The 23,119-nt window shown below is 51.9% G+C and overlaps 1 protein-coding gene across 4 annotated transcripts in view; it reads left to right on the top strand.

Moving 5' to 3' along the window:
• Positions 1-23,055, top strand: part of Rab37 (RAB37, member RAS oncogene family) — a 58,750-nt gene extending 35,695 nt beyond the window's left edge. Inside the window, exons 2-10 of one of the 4 annotated variants that reach the window (XM_087208537.1) lie at positions 7,686-7,796; positions 16,757-16,867; positions 18,134-18,175; positions 18,677-18,743; positions 18,836-18,888; positions 19,722-19,787; positions 20,266-20,322; positions 20,400-20,476; positions 20,664-23,055. In XM_087208537.1, coding sequence (XP_087064663.1) covers positions 7,686-7,796; positions 16,757-16,867; positions 18,134-18,175; positions 18,677-18,743; positions 18,836-18,888; positions 19,722-19,787; positions 20,266-20,322; positions 20,400-20,476; positions 20,664-20,769 — 690 coding nt within the window. In that variant the 3' untranslated portion in view covers positions 20,770-23,055. Of the gene's footprint in view, positions 1-7,685; positions 7,797-13,607; positions 13,776-16,756; positions 16,868-18,133; positions 18,176-18,676; positions 18,744-18,835; positions 18,889-19,721; positions 19,788-20,265; positions 20,323-20,399; positions 20,477-20,663 lie in introns of those variants that run through there. The other 3 variants (XM_013078240.3, XM_004860594.3, XM_021241004.2) reach the window with 3 other exon arrangements.
• The last annotated feature ends 64 nt before the right edge of the window (positions 23,056-23,119 follow it).

The raw sequence follows: 23,119 nt of genomic DNA, 5'->3' as shown, positions 1-23,119 counted from the left end.
AAGAAGTTTGCCACATGGGCCATTTGAGAATTACAAAAACCAGAGAGAGACAGGTTCCGCCACACTTCCCTGCAGAGATGCTTGCTGGGGATCAAGACCCTGACCCCTCACACACTGTGGGTCCCTCGCTCCCCACTCAGCCTCTAGGGCTTTGCTATGGAGCTGATGGAGCTGAATGGGCTCCTTTCAAGGCCTCATCCAAATTTTGTGTTAATAATTTAGGGCTCTTTGCGGTCCCTGCCCTGGATGCACACTCTCACTTCAGAGTCTTTCTCTCCGAAGAGATAGCATCTAGCTCCCCTTGAAGCTGAGCTCGACTCATGGCCTATTTTGCTCACGAGGAAGTAGAGGTGAGGATGCATCAGGCCCCAGCCCCAGCCAGTGGAGGCTCCCACATTGTTTCCTGCTGTCTTCCACCTCTGCTTCTGCCAGGAGAACAGCCAGGCAGCCTGCTGAATGGACATCAGGGACACAGGAACAGAGCCAAGCTGTCCCCACCACCAACTAAAGGACCCAAACATGTGAGGGAACTCTGCTAACGCCAGAGCAGCCACCTGGACTAAGTTACTGGCTTATACTTGTGTGCCACTGCCTTCTGGGCAGTTTGCTGCAGCAGTGCTGTGGCTGTAGAAAACTAAGACCCCATGGAAACTAGAGCTGCCCTTCCAGTCTACAGCTTTAGCTGTGCCCAGCTTCTGCACACTCCAAGCCCTCCTCCTGTCTCTTTCCTGCAAAACACTGTACTACGGCCCCTCCTAGCTTGGTGAAGGAGAAGAGGAAGAAAGGGAGGGAAGAAGGGAGAAAGAAGGAAGGAAGGAAGGGAGAAGTGGAAGGAGGAAGGGAGAGAGGGAAGAAAGGAGAGGCAGAGGGAGGGAGGGAGGGATTCAATTGCCTTTTATCTCACCATTTTGAGATGATCATTTTTAACATCCAGGTTTATATTTCACCCATCTTTTATCTCTTCCTGTAAAAATGTATGGTTAGTTCCAGAAATCAGATATGTTGTATAAGCTTATATCACTCAGTGCTCAACAGATTTCCATTGCACACAACATTGTCAACTTTGGAGAAACATTGCCTATAAAATAAATATCACTAAGAAAGAAACAAACAGCTTGTGTTTGGTTCTAGAGTTTTGGAGAGCCACTGCACACTTCTATCTGGTGGTTCTACATCCAGGGACTGCAATCCTATACTCCTCTTGGTCAGTTAGATTCGCAAACTACCCAACTTTATAGGGGTCTTAGTTACTTTTCTTGTTGATGAGACAAAATACCCGACACCCAAAGTTAAAAGAGGAAAAGTTTATTTGGCTCACAGTTTGTAGAGGTTTTAGTCCATAACCCGCTGGCTCCAAGGCAGGGTGGATGGCAAACAGGCATCACAGAGGAGAAACAACATGGCACACACAAAGTAGCAAAAGCAACAAGTCTTTCTGCTCCTTTTATCTTTTTTTTTTTGGTACCAGGGATCGAACTTGGGTCCTTGCATCTGCGCAGCAGGTAGCGAAACCACTGAGCTAAATCCCCGGCCCCTGCTCCTTTTATCTTATTGAAACTACTTAGGCCAGGAAGCACTCACACCCCACCCTTAATCCTAGCACCCTTCAGCCTAGCACTACACCATGAATCAATTCCAATCACACTCTCTAGACCCAAAATAGCCCCACCCATGACCGCATGAGGCTTTAGGGGTACACCTAAACAGAAGACATTACAATAGGCAGAGAAGCTTTTGTATGGAAAGGGCTGTTTGGTTGGGGTCTCTCCCACTCTTGGAATAGCAGTCCATGAGAACTGTGTTGACAATAAGTAGAACCACACCTGGCACATAGCAGGTGCTCAATAAATACTGAGAGAGAATGAATACACAAAGGCACTAAATTTACTACATTGTCATTCTGCTCCCAGTCTTGTACATTTGCTGAGTTACTCTACTACACCTAAGAATCAGTCACACATCATAACTATCATCATCAACCACTCCCAAATTTCTTAGTTCCCCCTTGGGCACAGTTGCACGTCATCTTTTCTACCCACTTGTGCTGTGTTCTGTATTTTACATGCTTACCACATTGAATCCTCATTACAAATCTAGAGGAAAGGTGATGTTATTCCCATTTGTGAGCTTAAAAAAACCTGCCACAGGACAAGTAAGTTATCTAAGGTCACCTAGTGAATGGCAGAGACAGGATTCAAACCCAGGTCTGGCCCATGTAAGCATATCCTGCTGCCTTCTGGTGGACAGAGGGTAAGGGAGGAAATAGAAAGAAGGAGAAAGAGAAGGGGGCACTTTGATCCTATTTGGTGCTGACAGTGAAGGAATGTGGCATCAAGAAGTTAATAAGATAGAAAGCCGGCCATGGTGGCACATGTCTGTAATCCCACCACTCTGGGATTGCAAATTCAAGCCCAGCCTGGACAACTTAGTGACTTAGCAAGACCCTGTTTCAAAAGGAGGGGAAGGTAGCTTCGTGTAAAGGTCCTGGGTTCAATCCTTGGTACTGCAAAAAATAATAATACATAAGTTAATGAGATAGAGAATCCTGGAACCAGTGATCATCAGGGTGTCCACACCCACACTGTTTACAAAACAAGTTCCCCCCAATTAAAGTACTGGGAACTGATTTAACAAGGCCAGTAACTAGTAACACCAATCTTGAACACTTTCCAAATCTAATGCCCCTATCCTGCAGGGTATGGAATGGGAAACTGGGTCTCAGACAAATTCTTGTCCAGAAACTAAGGCAGAGGCAAAGCTTATTTCTTAGGAAAACATAGGTCTCCAAAAGTGGGTGCTATGGTCTGAATTTTGTGTCCCCCTAAAGCTCATATGCTGAAACGTAACATCCAGTGGTAAAAGGTGGGGCCTTTGGGAGAACATAGTCATGGGAGTGGAGCCCTTCTGCAAAAGAGCACGGACTTCCAGCTTCCAGGATGGCGGCGCAAAATCAGTTTCTTTCTGTTGCCGATAACCCATCCAGTCTATGGTCTTTTATTATAGCAGCCTGAAGGGATAAGACAGTGAGTTAAGGCTGCAAGGATGAGAAAGTAAAAGTGCTCTTGGTTTTCAGGACAGAGGATCTGTCATTTTTGCCACAGCTCCTCTCCTACCTAAGGTGTATAATACTTGCCAACATTGGCAAAGTGGAGTAACTGTGATTCAGGCTCCATCTGCCTAGAAAGCCTGATCTTTTTGTAAAGCATCAATTAATGGGCTAGCTTTATTTGGAAAAATAAAACAAGCATTTGTTCAGCAGGAGTTAGGTTCACATTGGCATTCCTCTTTGCTTCTTCTGGTGTTGTCCTGGCACAACATGCTTCCCCAGGCATTTTTCCAATTACAAAAGTAATACATGTTGAGAGGGCCGGGGATTTAGCTCAGTGGCACTGCGCCTGCCTCTCAAGCACAAGGTCCTGAGTTTGATCCCCCGCCCCGGTACCAAAAAAAAAACAAAAAAAAGAGCAATACAAGCAAGTGACTTTTTAAAAAATAGAAACAGATAAAATAAAAATCTCTGTATTAACCACCTATCACTCCAGAGCATCAAGTTAACTCTTACTGGTCTCTAAGACCACTATGAAAAACGTTTGTACAGACTACACCATATTTACCCAAACAAGGTACTAGCACATCATCCTGCTCCAACCTCCATCACTGAATGACATGTTTCTCCCAAATGTCACAGACACAGCTACCCTGTCCTTTTGTAATTTCCACAGTACGGCACGGTATGCATATTCTAGAGTTTTTTCCTCTAATCCCTACTTGGATTATTTGCTTTTATGAGTGTTACAGTGAATAGTCTTTCTTTTTTTTTTTTTTTTGGTACTGGGGATCAAACTCAGGACCTTGCACTTGCAAGGCAGGTGGTGCCACCACTGAGCTAAATCCCCAGCCCTACAGCAAATATCTGAGTGGACTTTTGCTAGGAAAGGCAAAGGAATTTTCATTACTGACTCTGATAGATATTGTTAATTGCTCTCCAGAAAAGCTGCACATTCCCACTAATGGGATACACATGAGTACCTGCTCCCCAAAACTATGCCAATATTGACCATCATCAAACTCCCATCAAAACCACCATATTCTACATTGTGTTCCCCTAAAATTCATATGCTGAAACGTAATGGCCAATGTGATGGTATTAAGAGGTTTGGGCCTTTGGGGGTGACTAGGTCATAAGGGTGGAGCCCTGGAGAATGAGGCAAGTGCTCTTGTAGAAGCACCGCCTTGGCCCTTCTACCACTTAAGGATATAGCGAGAAGGAGGGCTCTCTGCAGAAGAGCTTGGACTTCCAGCCATCCTCCAAAACCATGAATTTCCTGTTTGTATCTGTATCTGCAAGGGTTCTCCAATGAAATACAAATAGTAGGAAATAGATAGATAGATAGATAGATAGATAGATAGATAGATAGATGATAGCCTGGCGGACTGGCGGACAGATAATGAGGGAAGAGACTGATTTGTTGCCAAGGAATTGGCTTACACTACGGTCAAGTCGGGCCAAGTCCAAACTCTAGAAGGAAAGCCAGGCGGCTAGAAACTCTCCAATGGGAGCAGATGCCGCAGTCTTGAGGCAGAACTTCTTCTTCCTCTGGAAAACTTCAGTTTCATTCTTAAAGTCTTTTCAGGTAACCAGGTAAGGACCATCCAGATTATTGAAGACTTAAGATCTTCTTTGTAGATGTTTACCACATCAACAAAATACCTCCACAGCAGCATCAATATTAGTGTTGGATTGCACAGCTAGGTCCAGAGCCCAGCCAGGTTGACAATCAGAGATACACACATAGAAAATATACCTATTCATCTTTTGTTCATTTTCTGTTGAGGTTTTCTTCTTGTGAGAGATATTAACACTTTGTTACATTGTTACATGTCTTCCAACTGTTTTTTCTATGTCATTTCTCATTTAATTTTGTTTCTAATATCATCTGTCCACTACAAGATTTTTTTGGTGGGGGGAGGTACTGGGAATCAAACTCAGGACCTTGCACTTGTGAGGCAGGCAGCAGAACCACTGAGCTAAATCCCTGGTCCCAAGATTTTTATTTCTATCCAGCAGATCTACTTATGTTTTTCTTGATGATATCTGAATTTCCTGCCTGGTTAAGAATGTCACTCTGAATCACTTTAGGGGCCATGGGAATCACCCGTTCATCAAGGTTTTCCAAATGCTAGAAAGCAATGCACTTAGCACTAGCCTGGCTCCTAAGAAAAGCCTTCCACTGAAGGACAATGTACCGTGAGGCCCCTGCTTTTATCAATGGTTGATAGAACAGCTGTAGGAAAAGCTTTGCATCTGCTCCAAAAAGGCAATTGCCCATTTTGTTACTTGAGGTCCCTTATACAGGAGTCCATGTAATTGATTCCTCTTAGGATGGCATGTCAGGAGAACACCGTCAAAAGAATGCAGGCATTCTTTGTGGTACAAGTGTCACAGACACCATCTAATTCCCCATTTTGTTTTGGCTGCCAGGAAACCTAGACTCAAACATAATGCTCAAACACCGTAGATAAGCAACCTCGCTGTGGGTGGGAGACGTACCTGACCCCACACCACATGCCCCTCTTTCTTTTCCACACTTTCTGACACCCTCTCTTTGGCTTTGTCTTGTAAAAGTGGGTTTTAGTTTGAATGACCTCAAATCCCCTTTGACAGTGGAAGTGCACAAACACAGACATAAGCAAAAGAACTTAAGCAGAGCAAACAGGGACACTTTTACAAATCACAAGTCTTCATGATGCTGACCCAGAGATGCTGACATGGTCAGAACCATGATTAACTTTTAATTAATCAATTAAATGTTCTTAAATGAGCTGGAAGAGAGAAAGCACAGTGAAAAATCTGAAGACAAAACAGGAGGTCTTGGATTTAGGGGGGAAATAATTTAGCGGTGCTTATAATTTGACCAGCTCTGAATTCTCCATGATGGCCCAGACCAAAAAAAGAAAGAAAGAAAAAAAAAAAAACCTGCTGGGATCAATGCCAATAGATTCCTAACACTGCCAGAAAAACCAATAATGAAAGCATCATCCTGCCCCGCCCTCTGTAGGATCTAAAGTGCTGAAGCGAACCTTGTCCACACCCCTGGGCCCCTAGACCAGTCCCACTGAGCCAGCAAAGTTCCCCAGATGGGACTATTTCCTATGATGAGCACAGAAAGGGATGGGAATTCTTCACCCTGAAAGGGAAAAGCGTAAAGGGAAAGAATCTGCTATACCCTTTAGGAAGTGAATGAGGTAAGTATGCATGATTTATTCCTCACCTTCTGAAATATTCTCTCTAGGAAGTACTTCTTACAGCCTAAAGAAGTTAGATTTGAGGACTGAGGATTTAGCTCAGTGGTGCCACCACCTGCCTATCGAGTGTAAGGTCCCGAGTTCGATCCCCGGTACCAAAAAAAAAAAAGTTAGATTTGAGATGTAAATGAATAAAGCCACTGTTCATAAGATACAGTGGTTCTCTGTAGCCCAGGAGGAAATGAAAGCAAACAATTTGGTTCAGGTGGTAGGGATGGTACAGTTGGAGAATGGCCAAAGTCAACATCATGGACAAGCTTATGTTCAACCTGTTCTAATACCAACTCTTTACAATGCCACACTCAGAGCCCAACAGCGGCTGGGGCCCATGGGCTTGACCCAAAGAGGCCCTGACAGTCTTTATGCTTTTACGTCTTGACGAATCCAACTAACGTTTGCACCTCCTCAGCCTTTCCAGTGACCTCCAATGCTTGTCTTTGGAAAGTGGCCACTGCCCACCTGGAAACCAAGCCATTTACTTGCTCACCCCTTCACAGAGGGCAGACAGGTGCAGCCCCTGAATGCACAGATATCTTCTCTCTGTTGCTCAGGATTTTCTTTTCATTATGTCACCTGAGTTTCCGGGCTAATTCTCACCCCTCACTGCTCCCAGTACAGACATCCCAAAGTCGCCCTTTCTCCTCTTCCCCGAAAGCCATTTCTCTTTGAAATGTTGTCCTCTCCAAGCCGTGTTCCAGGCTCAAGCACACACCAGACATCTTGGTTTTGTTTGATTCCGTAGACCGGCTGTTTTGGCCAGCACATACACGAGATCCATGGACATCCTGTTCATTCTGGTCTTCCAAGGAGAAGATGTCAAAAGTGAAGCGAATGGATACAGATTTTATTAAAGAAATTACCTATGAGAGGGATGAAGTAAGAGCAGCGAGGCCAAGGGACCCAGACCACAGTGCAAGTCAGATACCACCTGGGAGGATCCTCAGCCAGGAGAGGAGCCCCATGTCCCCCAGGACAGCTCTGCCTCAGTGTCCCTGCCACACTCTGCCTCTGCTTGGGAATTCCCCACGGGAAGCACGGCCCCTCTGCAGACACAGCAATGGTGGATTTTGGCACATGGCAGGGACCGCGGGTCAGCTGGGGTTAGGAGTCTGAAGGGCCCATTCTCGGTGTCACTCAGATGCTCACTAACTTTGGTTAGAAGATTTTCTCTATGGCTCTGCGGCTTTTCGGTGACTTCAGTAGAAAGTCAAGAGTTGGGGCTGGCATCTCTGACTGGGCATCTGTGCATGCGTGTGGGTCCATGTGGGCCTTTGAGCCTGTGTGTGTGTTTAGAAAGAACTGGCTCTTACAGCCACAACTGCATTTCGAGGGCCAAGCCAGCCACAGTCCTCACTCCCCTTCCTGTTGCTCCCTTCCAGACCATCCTGGTGGGTGACAGTGGCGTGGGGAAGACATCTCTGCTGGTTCAATTCGACCAGGGCAAGTTCATTCCGGGCTCCTTCTCAGCCACTGTGGGCATTGGATTCACAGTAAGCACTCACTGGCACTTTGGGGCTCCCGCGTGTCTCTACCTGGGCACCAGCAGAATAGGTGGGCTCTGCAGTGGGGCCATTCAAGGAAGCCGGATGAAAAGACTATTTTCTGAGGTGCAGGCAGGTGCTAGCAACCGGTGGGGGGGCGGGCAGCACCCTGGGTGGTGTGGAGGGAGGGGAGTGCATTCCACTTCAAGCCCAAAGATTACTGGAATTCAAGGGAACCCAAAGGAAGCTGCAGGCACAATGAAGGGGGGAGTGCACAGAAGGCTGTGCCTGGGGGAATATAGGAGTGCACCCTAATCACCCTAATCGAAGCTGCCGCTATCCTATGCCCAGGTAGAGGCAGGGCTAAAATCTAGACTTATTCTTTTTGGTACCAGCGATGGAATTCAGTCCTTGCACTTGCGTGGCAAGCATCAAAACCACTGAGCTAAATCCCCGGCCCCCAAAATCCAGACTTTAATCTTTGGCCTGCCAACTCCTGAGGACACAAGTGACAGTGCTGAGTTTGCTTCTAGTTTTGTCATTTCTGTGTCTCTCCAGATTCTTCTTGGCCAGGTGGCTGACCAGAGCAATCTATCAAGACACCCCTTTGCTTTCCGCTTCTAGCTATGGTTACCCCATGGGAGTTCCAGAAGGAGATGGGGGAAGGGGGTTCGCTCCTCTCTCACGATGCTGGGTCCATGGAATCCTAGTATCTCAGAAAAACAAAAGAGAGAGAGAGAAGAGCAGACATTATTTCTTGGACAGCGTGGGTATTTGTGAGCGAATCTGTGGGACAAATCAGAGCATGGGGCCTTCGAGGTCACCCTTGGGGATGGGACACAGCATGCCACACTGATGGGAAGAAAGAGGGAAAAGCAGAAAATAGACTTGTCCCTTGAGTCACAGTGAGGGAGACAAGGGTCCAGGCTGCACTGGGCCTCGTGTAGACTGTTAGTAAGTGTGAGCCAGGGCCTGGAATCTGTCCTGAAACTGCTGCATCCCAGCACCCTGGAGACTGGGACACGCTGAGGCCTGGCAGGACAGGGCGGAGGTTAGTTCCAGGAGGCCCAAGCCGCCAAGGAATCCCTGAGGCCTTGGACCGGGCTGCGGGGAAGTGAACAGGATGTCCTGGTGCCAGGGGCCTCCCAGCCCAGGCCTCAACCAGTCTGCCCTCACAGTCCCACCCCGTCTCCTGTCCCTTTGCCTATCTGGGAGGCCAGAGACACGGGTGTGTCTGTGAACTCCACAGACTGCAGGGGTGAGAGCTCTGAATTCTGCCACTAGTTTGGAAAGAAAACTGAGCCAAAGCTCCTATGAGAAAGAGGAGAGTGTGTGATCGGATCGAGGGTCCGAAGCAGCCTGAGCCAGGACAGGGACACCCCGGTGTCCTTGGGATGGCCTTCCTGACTCTTCTTCCAGTCTCCTGACAATTGGCGGCTTATGTTGAGTGAGGCCTGAGCCTGACAACACCGGATCAAGGGCATGACCAGGGCCACAAACAGGTGTAAGCCTGCCCACAGCTGTGAAACAAATCCATGGGGACCCCACACACTGGCTGTGGCAGGCTGTGTAACAGTGTGTGTCAGGAACCCCATGGAGGACACACAGCAGGCCCAGCCACAGCCCTCACCCACATACAGAAAGCTCCAGCTCTGGCTACAACAGTGTCTGTACCCCTAGGCTCCTTTCCTGTCCCTCTGCCCAGTGCTAGGGACCCTCCTTTCCTTTTAGCCCATCCTGCCATTCAGAACACCCGGTCCTCACAGCAGTGAGTCTCCCATGTCCTGCTGAGCAACAAGGCTGGATGACATTGGGATCCCTTCAAATATCCACAGTCTAGGGCTCCCACACAACCAGGCTACAAGACTCTTGCTTATCAATCTGTCATTCACAGGCAGGGATTTGGTTTGGTCTGGTTTGGTCTGTTTTGGTTTGATTTGGACGGGGTCTCGCCAATGCTGGCCTCAAACTCGAAGTCCTCCTGCCTTGGTCTTCCAAGTAGCTAGACTTTCAGGGTTGCACTACCACACCCAGCTCACACAGAGATTTTGTTTTTATTCTTTTATTGGTACATTTTAGGTATACAATGCATTTACATTTATCATTGGGTGCTTGTACCTGTACGTGATGTATCTTAGTTCTTATTTTTTTCCCCATTACCTGTGCACCCTGCACCCCCTCCACCCTTCCCTATTTACATAGATTTTGTTTCCATTTTTTTTTTCTTTTCTCATAATTTTTCCTTTCCCTTCTTCCCTTTCCCCTCCCACCACTCCTACACCTTTGGACCTTTTCCTATTTCAAATTATGAATTATTCATTTTAATGCTTATTCACACTTTCAGTTTCTCACACTAGAGAAACTATTCGGTATTTACACATGTCCTATTTATTTCACTTAAGAGTATGGCCTCAATATGCATCCATTTAGCTATAAATGTCTCTAGTTTCTCATTCTTTATGGCTGAGTAGTACTCCATTTTATTAAAAAAAAAAAAAACCACATCTTCTTTATCCAGTTTCCAGTTGACGGGCACTTGGGCTGCTTCCAAGTTTTAGCTATTACAAATTGTGCTGCTATGAACATGGGTGCACATATATCACTGTGGTATGATTCTTTTAATTCTTTGGGGAAGATCCCCAGCAGAGGAATAGCTGGGTCAAATGGGACCTCTAGCCCTAGTTCCTTGAGGTATCTCCATACTGATTTCCACAGTGGTTTCACCAGTCTGCACTCCCACCCACAATGGAGAAGGGTTCCTTTCTCCCCACACCCCTGCCAGAATTTGTTATTTGTTGATTTCATGATAGCAGCCATTCTTTCTGGGGTGAGGTGGAATCTCAGTGTTGTTTTCATCTGCTGTCTCTCAAATGACCAGTGATGTTGAACATTTTTTCAAATATTTATTTGCTGCTTTTACTTCTTTGTCTGAGAAATATCTGTTCATTTCAGATGCCCATTTTTGAATTGGGTCTTTGAATTTGGAGGGTCTGCCTTTTTTCAGTTCTTTATATATTCTAGATAGTAGACCTTTGTCTCAGGTACAGCTGCTAAAATATTTTTCCCACATTGTAGGTTGTCTCTTAGCCCTCACACAGAGATTTTAAATACAGCACAGAGCTGGCAATTTGCAAGTGCCTTGGGTCTGTGCCTAGCTGTATCTAGACCTCTGGTGTAACAATAACCAAAGCAGCTCCCACCAGCCCAGCTCAGGGGGCCAAGTGCAGCCTGAGCAGGAGGGCAGGGGCACAGAGGGAGTGGAGTGACTCCCCAGGGCATACCTTACCCAGAAACTTCCAGACCTTTCATCTTCTGGAAGAAAGCCCTGCACAGGTTTTCTGTAGATGCCTATGAAATCCAGGTCTTCACCCAGTCCTCCATCACCAACTCTGTCGCACTGGCTACAGACTCCTGCTGATGGATTTACTGGGGTCCTGTCAGTGGGGTTCAAACATTAGCCTTCCACCCAGCCCCTGTCCTGCCCTAGGTCAGGTCCTCCTTTTTACTTCTTCCCCCAACATTCCTCAAAGTCTCCTGTTGGTAAAATTCATCTCCAAAACCCTTGCTCTGCCAGGCATGGTGGCACACTCTTATAACCCCAGCACTCAGGAGACTGAGGTAGGAGAATCACAAGTTTCAGGCAATTTAGCAAGACTCTGACTCAAAAGAAAAGGTCACAGTCTGCTCATCCCCCACCTGAAACCTTCAGTGGCTCATTACTGCCTTCCAAAAAGCCTCTATTTTTCATGTGCTGGTCAAGGTGCTACACAGTTTAGGCTGGTAATTTTCAAACACTTGTTAAGTGTACATAAATGTCTCCAAGGCAGGTGGGTCTGGTAGTCCACACCTGTAATCCCAGCACTCTGGGAGGCTGAGGCAGGAGGGTAACAAATTTGAGCCCAGGTGGGGCAATTTAGCAATTTAGTAATACTCCATTTCAAAATTTTAAAATGAGATAAAAAGACTGGAGATAAAACTCAGTCCTGTGTCATGGATTCAATCCTCAATAACAAAAAAGAAAAGAAAAAGGAAAAAGAAAGGAAAGGAAAGACCTCCAGGGAGGCGTGTCTGAAATGTAGCCTCCAAGCTCACCTACAGACAAGTTGCCTGAGCAGGGCCAGGCTGGGGACCAAGCACCCAGGCTCCCAGGCAGGTGGTCCATGCACCACGGTTTACAGAGCCTGAGTCCAGGCCTCTCCCTACTCCCAGGCCCTGGCCTGGTCTCCCTCCACACCCTGACCCCCGCACTTGCTGACTGCACCGATCCCCAGCGCTGGGGTTTCCCTCCTTCACCTGGATGTCAGGGAGGCCTCGCTGGTGGCCTTCTCGTCCCAGCATGAGGGGCCATGTGCCGCTCAGTGCCCACTCTGCCGGGAGGGCTATGTGACTGTGTGGGGTGTGGCCTGTGGCACAGGAGGGCAGGGGTGTGTTTGGGGGGTAGCAAGGGGTATGCATGCAATGCAGGTCTGGGGGTGATGACAGGGGGAGTAATACAAGGTGTTTTATTTGGCAGGAGACTCACATGGGGGTACGGTGGGGTGTGGGGTTCATCTGTGCAGTGATATGATGTGTTTCTGTGATGGCAAGTATGTCGGGTGTGTGTGGGGTTGTGTATACAGTCAGTGTCGAGTCCTCACCCTCGCCCTGGGCCCCACAGTGCCCCCTCCCCTCCCTATATGCCCCTCAAATGGTCCCCCCAGTGCGTTGGGAAAAGAGCAACTGAATGGCTGGCCCAGGCCACAAGGCCCTGAACCCCACTAGGGACAATCTATCCTTCCTCAACAGGAGCTGCAGGGCCCTAGGATGAACTGTAAACTCTACATTCAAACATGCATTAGCCAGGTTCTGTGGTGCATGCCTTTAATCCCAGCACTCAAGGGAGGCTGAGGCAGGAGGGTTGCAAGTTCAAACCCAGCATGGTCAACTTAGCGACACAGCAAGAACTTCTCTCTAAATAAATAAATACGGTCTGGGGATGTAACTCAGCACAAATGCCCTGGGTTCAATCCCCAGTACCGCGCATCCACCAAAAACAAGATCTATTAATTCATCTGGCACCTTCTCCGTGGCAAGTTGAGAGCCCCGCGCGAATAAGGCCGGCGCTGCCTTCAGGAGCCGCGACCCCCACCCCTAATCGGGAGGATGTGCTCCAAAACCCACGTGCTAAGTATTTCCCTTGGGCGCAGCCCAACAACGCAGGGGAAAGTGAGACACGATCCATACTAAAGTAAAGGTCAAAGTCCTCGCCACAATCCTGCTGCGCAAACGTGCAACTAGGTGAATATCGGTCAGTAAACAAAACTATATTTAGATGAGCTCGGGCTGGGGTGCATTAGCAAAAGTGAAACTGCCTCGGTGCTATCCGCAGAATGCACGCCTCACTGGCATCGCCGCCCACGGCGTCCCGCGAGGTCCCCAGCCTCGCCGCCCGCAGCTAACTGTGGCCCGCAGCTTAGCCGGAGCTCGGGCGCCACCTGCCGGCCGCGCTGAACAGCGGCAGCGGGAACCCGGCGCGCCTCCAAGGCCCGACCTTTTACTGCAGCTGGCGGGGTCTCCCGGGCCGCTGCGTAAACCCGCGGGCCCTAACTGCACGGTTGGCGACCTCGGGGTACGGTTCCTGGGCTGGATTTGGCCGGTGCCCTAAGAGCATGAAGTCCGGCCCAGTGTTGCTCAGACGGCCTGGCCGCGCCTCGGATGCAGACCCCGCGCTCCCGTGCGCCCCGGCCGGACAGAAGCTGCGGCCCGAGCCGTCGGGGCGGTAGCGGGATGAAGGGAGGAGCCAATCGGGGTCCTGCGGGTGGGTGGCGGGGAGGAAGGAGTGGGTGGAGCCTGGGCGGGGCGGCTCGCGCTCTCCGTCGCTCGCCCGCCGGCCCCGCTCACCTCTAGTCCTGAGCGATGACCTGCACGCCCGCCGCCGCTGCCGCCGGAGATGGCGAGGCCTCCCTGCACTCCCCGCCCTGCAGTCCGAGCTACGATCTCACGGGCAAGGTGGGTGGGCGCTGCGCCCAGCGCTGGGGTCTCCTTGCCGGTTCTGACGGGCACCCCTCCCTGCACCCTCTCCGGCCCACGCCCCTCTCTGGCTGCATCCAGATGGGACTCAGCCGATCCCCAGGCAGCCTGGTCCCCCAGAGGAGGGAGGAAGGATCAAGATAGAGCCCGGGCCCCAGCTCAGCCTCCAGGGATATGGGCTGGCTGGGCGGCCACAGGGAAAGGACGATCGACTAACTTCCCCCCCGCAGACCCCAGCCCATTTTCTTCTGCCACGCTTTGGCCAACAAAGGCCTCGGGAACTCCATGGCTTTTGGTAAAGGTGAAGCTCATTGCCCTCCTGGGCACAGGCTAGGAAAAGCCAGGAGATGGGGGACCCTTGGAGACCCAGAAAGGATGCCGCCTGTCTGCGGGACAGCTCCTGGTTAGCACCCTTCTTTAGCTAGGCTATCTTCTTCAGTCAAGGCCTTAAGCTTGAAGCTCTTTAGGTCCCCAGTCGGTGGCTTCCAAGTCCTACCCCCTTTCCTGCCAGGGCTCCAGGCACTGCCACCCCTCCCCCGCAGCAGTAGGACAAGCCCCTCTTTCCAGGAGGCGGTTGCTAGCTTGCAGGCCCAGGAATGTTTAGGGTTTGGGGGGGTTTTTTTTGGTACGGGGTATCAAACTCAGGACCTTGTACTTGCGAGGCAGGAGGCGGCACCACTGAGCTAAATCCCCGGCCCCCCAGGAATGTTTAGAACCTGAGGAAGATCTCAGCAGTTAGTCACCAGGTGCCCCACCTGGGAAAGCTGTAAGGCTGCTCTCTAGGGCACGTTTGCTCTGCAAGGTGCCCTGTGTGGAAGCAGGTGGGGACAGCACGGTCACTAGGTTGCCTCCCCCACGATGTGTCCTTGGAGTGAGTGAGCAAGTACAAGAATGCTGAAAGAAGCCAGGCGCAGTGGCACACACCTGTAATCCCAGCGCTCAGGAGGCTGATACAGGAGGACCGCTGGGAGTTGGAGGCAGCCTGCGCTACATAGTGCGTTCATGGCCAGCCTGAACTACATAGTGAGACCCTGTCTCAAAAGAAAAGGAATGCTGAAAGAGATGCTAAAAGCAGGCCCAGAGCTCACACTCTGCCGCTGCCAGGTGAGGGAGAAATGAGGGGGCTGGATCTTGAGTGGCCTTGAAGGACACCTGCCTCTTTCTTTCCCCTGGCTCCTCTCCCACACCAAGTCTCACTCTCACTGGGAGCACTGGGCCTCCACCCCAGAGTGCTGGGGAAGCTACTGTACCAGCCACCCGCCCAGGGCCATTGAGATAGGCATCCTGTGTGGGTTTGTGGCAGGAAATGGGCCCCTGATCTCTCAGAGGAGGGGGAGCTGCTGATGGCCAGCCCCCAGGCTGATGCGGACCTCCTGACCTCCTTGCCCTACAAGCCAGCTGAGCTGTTTGCCTAGGAGGTGTCGAGGCCGAGCAGCTGTTTGTGTTTGGTGGACAAGCCCGGCTGGGTGATTGGCTGCATCATTTGCCCGAGGCAGCTGTGATGTGTAAAGTACACGGGCAGTGGCCCTGCCTCCCTCCCTCCCTGGCTCCAGAGGGCCCCATCCCCCATCCCTCCATCTGTCCCCTGGCCAGGCAGCATCTGTAAGGTGTCGTAGGCTCCCCCCACCCCCACCCACTGCCTTGCCCAGGTCTGTCCCAGGGGACAGAGTCTGGGAGGAGCCTGGCCTGGTGGGAGCTCCTTTGAGAGATGGGGCTCACAGGCCGGCGGTACCTACCCGACCACTCTTCTGAGTCCAAGGGGTCTGTGCCACATTGCCCTAGCCACTGACAGATTCTAGAATGGCCCCCAGGAAATGGTCCCTCTTCCCTTCTATCTACTGTGGAGACCATGCCGCAGAAAGGCTAGGATATCTTCCTACAGTCACACAGGCAGCCATTTATAAGCCAGGACTACAGCCTTCCACGCTTCTGCTCGGCCCCCATCTCTCCACAAAGTTAGCCAATCCCAATACACTGCACCCCGGGGCAGGGAAGCTTCTGGATCCATGGTCAGATTCAGAGCCTCAAAACTCATTCAAACCTACTCCCTGCTCGGCCCACTGAACAGTCTAACTGGGCACTGGGAACACCCAGAACTGAGTCTGGACTCCCCCCAGCCTGAGGAGTGCCTGAGTGAAGGGCGCTTCCCCCATCCCTACCTTTTCTCTGGAGAAGCAGCACCAGGCTGGCAGATGGCGAAGGGGAGGTCATTGCCCACCCCCAGACCCCTTCCCTGGAGCCGCTGCCCTCCTTACCTGCAGCAACCCAGCCATGTCAATTTGTGACATTTGTCCCATGAGTGTGTGTGGAAGGTTTCTGCCAAAAGAACTTCAGTCTCCCCATCACAGTACAAATTTCAACCTTCCCTCCTCCATGCAACCCTTCTATAAACAAAATCCCTCTTTAGATACTTCCAAGTAAATGCTGTGACTCAAAACGAAACCCAAACAACAGTAATTTTAGCATATGCCTGTGCCAGCGCCAGTGCCCTGCCCCCGTGGGGTCCTGATAGGCTCCCTTGGGTGGGCATCCTGGCCAAGGCATTGTTTCCCCTTCCCAGCCCTGTAGCCCCGCCCACACGTGTACACCTGAGTGGTAAACACACAGAAGGGAGGGAATCCCTGCAGCATGCTGTGACACATAAATGTGGCTAGTCACATGTGGCCATAGTCATTCAAATATGAGGCTCTCTGGGGCCCCTGAGGACATTTAGAGGTCTCAACTTGGGCTTCCAGGATATTGGACAGGGCCAGGAGGGTCAGGTGAGCCAGGAATCATGGAGAGACAGGGAGAGGACAGCAGCAGGCTCCCCAGAGGCAGGTGCCACAAGGTGCTGTGGGCATCCTTTGCTGTCTGGCCTCTCCTCTCCTCTGATCCTCTTTCCAGATTGTCTCTCCCTGGAATCCCAGAACCCCCTGCATCCCCCAGTCTCCATTAACTGCCTCTGCCCCATCTCCTAGGTGATGCTTCTGGGAGACTCGGGTGTCGGCAAAACCTGTTTCCTGATTCAATTCAAAGACGGGGCCTTCCTGTCCGGGACCTTCATAGCCACGGTCGGCATAGACTTCAGGGTGAGGTGGCTATAGGTTCCTCCTCCAAGCAGTGAGCTGGGCCAGCCCGTGGCAGCTCAGGCTCAGGGGAATTGTCCTCTCCTGGCTCCTGAAAACTCCTCCGTCTCACTGACTGGAGGGCACCAGGGCAGCTGCCCCTGGGGAGCATGAAGATGGCCAGGCTGGAGGAGTCTGGACAGGGCTGGCACCTTTTCCACCTACAGGACAAGAAAAACAAGACTAGGTCTTCCTGTCCTCTGCTGCTGGGGGTGGGGGGTTGCCCCAGAGCAGAGCAGGTCTGTCCCACTGTGTGAGCTGAGTTTCTTAGCCCCAAAGGACCCTTGCTCATGGCCCTGTGAGCCATGCCCACTGGCTGGGCTTCCAAGATCAGTCAGTCTCCTGGAGTTGCCACGAACCAGGCTTCATCACTGGGCTGGCCAGGTGGGGACACAGCAGCTGGCCAAGGCCATCCCTCTGCCTTGAGGACTCCCTCTTTACCAAGTGGCCTCTGAGCTGCTAAGCACCACCCACCAGAGGGTCTGGGCTAGGGACCGTCTGACCCTGGCAGGTGGTCCACACAGAAGTTTGGAGCCTCCTCCAAGTGGGCAGATGCTGAAGCTGCACTGAGAGGTCTGTGGGTAGCTGGAGGGAAGGTGGCCATGCAGGTCTAGCCCCTAAGAGCCCTAGAATGCTGGAGGGCCGTGTGCTCTTGCTCTCTTTCTCCATGACCCCTCCCCTCCTTCCCTCCCCTCTTCCCTCAGCAGTGGGGATTGAATCAGAGCCTTTGCACTCAACTATATCCCCACCCCTTTTTTTCTTCTGAGATGAAGTCTTGCTAAATTGCCCAGGCTGGGCTCAAACTTTCAATCCTCCTGCCTCAGCCTCCCAGAGTGCTGGGATCACAGATTACATGCTGCTACCATGCCCAGTTCAGGCATTTCATCTCTAAGGGCTTGGTGACAGTCATGGAGCTGAGGTCTCGGGGAGGAAGACTGAAGTAGGGACAGGGGCACCACTCTGTGCTGCCAGGTGAGCCCTGCACAGTGCCAGACAGGTTCTCAGGCTCCCTTGCCCTACCGTGTTGTGAGAAGGGAGATGGAGCCCCCGGAAAAGAGGACTCTGCAGTGCAGGTGTCTGGGGACAGGGCTCCCACTGCCCCGATGCAGTGATCTGGCTGAAGACCACGCTGGGGCTCTCCACACCGCCTCTAGTCCTAGAAAGGGACCAGGACAGGATGTTGGCAGAGCTTCTCCTGCCCTGCCCACCCTCTGCCCTTTTCTCTTTCAGAACAAGGTGGTGACGGTGGATGGTGCAAGGGTGAAGTTACAGGTGAGCCTGGAGGCTGGGGAGGGGAAGGAGGATGCTGGAGTCTGCCTGCTCCTCACCCTGAACCAAGAACCATGGGAGGCCTGCAGTCCTGCCCTCAGCCTGGGGTCATTTCCTGTGGGGCCCACAAGAGGAAACAGCTTTTGTTTCTTTGATGTCTGCAGCAAAAGCAGTTCCCAGGCACCCTCTCTTCTATCAGAGGTAGCTCAAAATTTCTTCAGAGGAGTGTAGCCTTCCTCCCTTCATCTCTTCCCCATCTCCTGGGCATCAGTTAACGTAGGAGGCTGGTCACCCTACCCCAGGCTGGGGAAGAGGAGACACCACTGAGTGGGTTTGAGAAGCCATTAACTACTACCGTCCAGGACGTCACCAGACCTAAGATGCCCAGCAGAACCTACAGAAGGAAACAGACCCCTCCCCACACATGTCACCCCTCAGTGTGTCCCTCTTGCCAGCAGTCCCTAGGCCCTGCCTCCTTCTGACCTTTTCTCCATCCCTTCCTAGATCTGGGACACCGCAGGGCAGGAGCGCTTCCGCAGTGTCACCCACGCCTACTACCGAGATGCCCAGGGTAAGGCTCTGTGCCCTCCGGCCCCTCCTCCAGCCCCTCTGTAGCACCCATGCTGCTGCTCTGAGCCCCTCTGTGTCTCTCTCCCCCTCCAGCCTTGCTCCTGCTGTATGACATCACCAACAAATCTTCCTTCGACAACATCAGGGTAGGTCCCCCTTCCCCAGATGCCCTCCCGCCCATAAACAGCTAAGGCAGGGCCTGTGCCAGCTGGTTGCTTCCTGCCCTGGAAATGGGGCAGACCACAGTATTCTGCCACCTGCTAAGGAGCACCTAGCTGTCACCAGGCATCTGATAGTCATATGGCCATGGAATCCAAGCAGGCTATTGTGCCCCCATGCTGCCTGCATAGCTGCCACCATGATTCATGAGTGTGTTTTCATGTCAGAGAGTTCAGAGTAGCCCCAGCACTAACCTGGACAATTAACCATAGAGACCTGGGGTGGGGGGGCATCCAGGAAAGTCTACGTGTACATCCAGCCTTAGTTGCAGCTCTAGCAGACAGTGAGTGTCTGTGTCCTCACAACCAAACCATTAGAGCATAGAGACACTAATTCATTAAATATAAAGACTAAGCTGATCTTACGCCTGTAATCCCAGCTAGGCAGGCTGAGGCAGAAAGATACAAGTTCCAGCCCAGATGGGGCAACTTAGCAAGACTCTACCTCAAAATCAAATTGCAAAAAGAGCTGGGGATATAGCTCCATAGTAGAGCACTTGGCCTGGGTTCAACTCTTAGCCGTACAATACATAAAGAAATGTAAGCGCTGACTCTGTACACAACATTGTTTTAGGTTTTGGAGGCCCCTTGATGCCCAGGACAGTCATACTGCCTCCTCCAACCCCATGCTCAAGGCAGATATCACCAATCAGATTACAGTATCTTTGGTCACTGAGCCCTGTGTGGGCTTAGAACCCTCCATAGGTCACACCAGGAGGATGGCCTGGCCTCTGCCTGGCTCAGCTCCGTCTCTCCTTCAGGCCTGGCTCACCGAGATTCATGAATACGCCCAGAGGGACGTGGTGATCGTGCTGCTAGGCAACAAGGTGCGTGGCTGTGTGGCAGGGTCCGCCCCCCCTGCCCCTCCTCTCCCATTGCCTAGGCATCAGGCTCAGCCAAGAATAGTTAGACGTCCTTTCATAGAGGACCCCCTGGTCTCCACTTCGGGAGTCAGACACATGCTCTCCCAGAGCCCTCTTAAAGCTTTGGAAATAGCCCCGCCCAGAGAAACCCCAAGCTGCTGCCTGGGAGGGTTCCCCCAGTGCCGGCCCACCTTAGATCATAGGGAGTGGGGTCAGGGGCTAGTACTGTCACCACCCCCGTCCCTACAGGTAGGTCACCACACCTTGGCCAACAAGAGTTACCTACCTAAAACAGGGAGACATCCTGGCCCCTAGCCAATCACACCTGTCAGCAGTCCCTCAGGCCACCAGCAGAGGGCAGGCAGTACATGCTCCCGGGGCAAAAGACCGCCAGCTGGGGTCAAGGGTCCCCTCCCCAGAGTGACCCACATGGGCTTGACAGGCGGATGTGAGCAGCGAGAGGGTGATCCGTTCGGAGGACGGAGAGACTCTGGCCAGGGTAAGTGACTCCCAGTAGGGCGGGATAAGGGGCGGGGCAGCCAGAGGCTGGCCCTGAGGACGCTCTCTCTCGGGCAGGAATACGGCGTTCCCTTCATGGAGACCAGCGCCAAGACCGGCATGAACGTGGAGTTAGCCTTCCTGGCCATTGCCAAGTGAGCGCTGAGCAGGGAAGGGGACCGAGCAGGGCAGGGAACCCAGTGGGTCCAAGCTCCTGGTCCAGCCCCTAGGCCCACATGCATTCTGCATTCTTAGCTTCTTGTTTGTCCCCAGCCCTGGCAATGGGGGTGGGAATGCTCAGCGCAGCACACCCTACCCAGCCCTCTGCGCCTCCTCTTCTAGGGAGCTGAAACATCGGGCAGGGCGGCAGGCTAATGAGCCCAGCTTCCAGATCCGAGATTATGTGGAGTCCCAGAAGAAACGGCCCAGCTGTTGCTCCTTTGTGTGACTTCCAAGGGGCTGAGAAGCAGTCCCAGAGGCCCTCAGGACATAGCTGTCTTCCCTACACTGGTTTATTCTGGGCGGCTGAGCCAATGGGGAGAGAGTTGGGAGGTCCAGTACACAGCCCTTTCCCCCAGGCAGCTGTATTTTAGGTCCCACCCTCTTTCCTGTAGCTTCCTGTATCCTGGGGGAGGGTAAAATACTTGCACTTTATCTTAATGAAACATAATACCAAAAAGAAAAAGAAAAAGGCAACAGGATGCCCAGAAAACTGAGATAGAGACCTGGTAGTCCTTTTGCCTTCTGGAATTTAGGACTAGGACCTGAGAGGCTTGGCCTCCCTCCTAGCAACAAGGCTGGCATTGCCCCAGCTTGGTGTCAGGGGACTCTGTGGCCCCTGAGAGAGCTGCTAGTGACTCCATCGCCATCCTCCCTTCACCTGGAAAGGCTAAACAGCCCTGGCTTTCATGTCTTCCAGCTCCCCAGGGAACACTCTTCCCCAGTAAGTTGCACTGGGATCTAGACCAAAAGGGCCTGCTTCCTGGGACGGACAGCAGGGGTAGTAGAGACTAGGGTCTGTCCTCCGGCTACCTCTGGCCTTCCTGAGCCCTTCCTGGAGGTGCAACCCCTCCCCTCCAGCACACAAGCTCCCTGGGGCACCTGGAAACATTGGCTCCTAGACCTCAGATCCGAGGAACCCCTCCCTGAATCCCTGTCTTCTCTGCCTCTCTTCGCGTGTCCCTAGACACCTGAGGTCAGAGCTAGGAAAAAATTTCTCTTCCTTTCCAATACTTTGGAGGGTGAGCAACCGCACGGCTACTTCAAGGAGCAGAGGTGCTTAGCTCCCCTGTGTTAAGAGCCAGATAAAGAGAAACTCCTGGATCCTGGAGCAAGTGGGAGGCAGAACTGAGCAAACCTGCCCCCAAGTCTATCTCCCTAAACCCAAGCTCTTCCTCCAATCTGACTACCTTGCCCTTTGCTTTAACTTCTCAGACACCAGGGCCAAAACTACTTTATTTCCACTCCTGCTGAGACAGGAGTTAGGGAGTGGAGTCATCCATTTCTGGGTGAACCAATGCAAAGGATTGTAAGAACAAGTGGGCAAGCCTAGGGTGAGGAGAGGGGCCAGAAAGAGTCTGTGTAGGCCAAGGGTCACATTTTTCTCAAAGCCCTCATCTCAGTCCTTGAAAGTGAACCCAAGACGTGCAGGTCATGACCTTGAGGCACCTCCAGCCCTGCAGCCCAGGGGCTGAGAAAGGATAGGAAAGGACTCAAGGCACCTATGAGGCTACTGCATTTGCTTTAAAGGCAGGAATCTTGGTCTCTGAGCTCTCACTTGGGCAGATAAGGAAGATAACAAAACTCTCCCTAGGATCTCCCAGGTGGAGCAGGGAGAGGCCTGATCTTGCAGGTCTCCTCTGGGACCAGGGCAGGTTGCAAAAGATAGGGGCACATAGGCAGCTCTGGGCTTCTACCATTTGTGTTTTTCAAAATTAAATTGCAGTATTTTGGAAAGTACACCCTGTCCACTGTTTGTTTGAAGTGGGCATGGGAGGAGGGATCATGTTAAAGGGGTTGTTACTGCATGTTGGGGCAACTGTCCTTGACTGCCAGAACCCTTGGATCTTCATTCTTCAGTGTCTTCAAAGGGTCACCTCGCCCTTAAGTGACCGCCCCCCTCTGAGATATCTGGCAAGAGAGCTACAATGCTTATCTTACCTTCCTAGTCATTTTTCTTTCCCTGTTGAAAAAATCCAGGGCTCCTTTCCTGGGGGAGTGTACCCTGAGATTGATTACCTGACTTTCTGCTTCGCCTCACCGCACCTCCCTAACCAAACGCTGACGCCAGTGCCCTAGGTGTCCAGTCCAGCGTGGGCTTTGAGAACCCTCAGGCTCTCTACTGAGCCCACTCGCCTTCCCAGCAGGGATCAGAGCCCGCGCCCAATACTCAGGTACTGGGACAGCACAAAGTGACTCCACAAACGGAAACATTGTTATTCAAACAACTGCGTTGTGTCCAAGGAGGACCTCGGTGCAGTTCTTAAGACTGCCGGCCCTCGAGGCCCCCAGTGCGGGGGCGGTTTCCCTGGTAACAGTCGCTACAGTCAAACGGAGCTGTACACCAGGCTTTGGCTAAAGGCTTTAAGACGTGAGGGTCCTATGCCTCCTATCAACCCTGGTCACAGCTGGTAAACCGGACTGCGGTCTGTGAACCCTGCTCAATACCTGGAACTCGCTCTGGGCCCCGCCCCGCCTGGCTCAACTCCGGCACTTGGTAACAAACACTTCCACTTCCTGAGCCCTCTTTCTCGCCGCGGGACCGCGAGCCGAGCACAGGCTCCGCCCTCGAGTCTTTC

The sequence above is a fragment of the Heterocephalus glaber genome, unplaced genomic scaffold (assembly GCF_053883595.1).
Source record: "Heterocephalus glaber isolate CG9 unplaced genomic scaffold, H.glaber_assembly_v1.0 deba00000937, whole genome shotgun sequence".
Taxonomy (NCBI): domain Eukaryota; kingdom Metazoa; phylum Chordata; class Mammalia; order Rodentia; family Bathyergidae; genus Heterocephalus; species Heterocephalus glaber.
The sequence above is the reverse complement of the archived record's forward strand: the minus strand, read 5'-3'. Positions and strand labels throughout refer to the sequence as shown.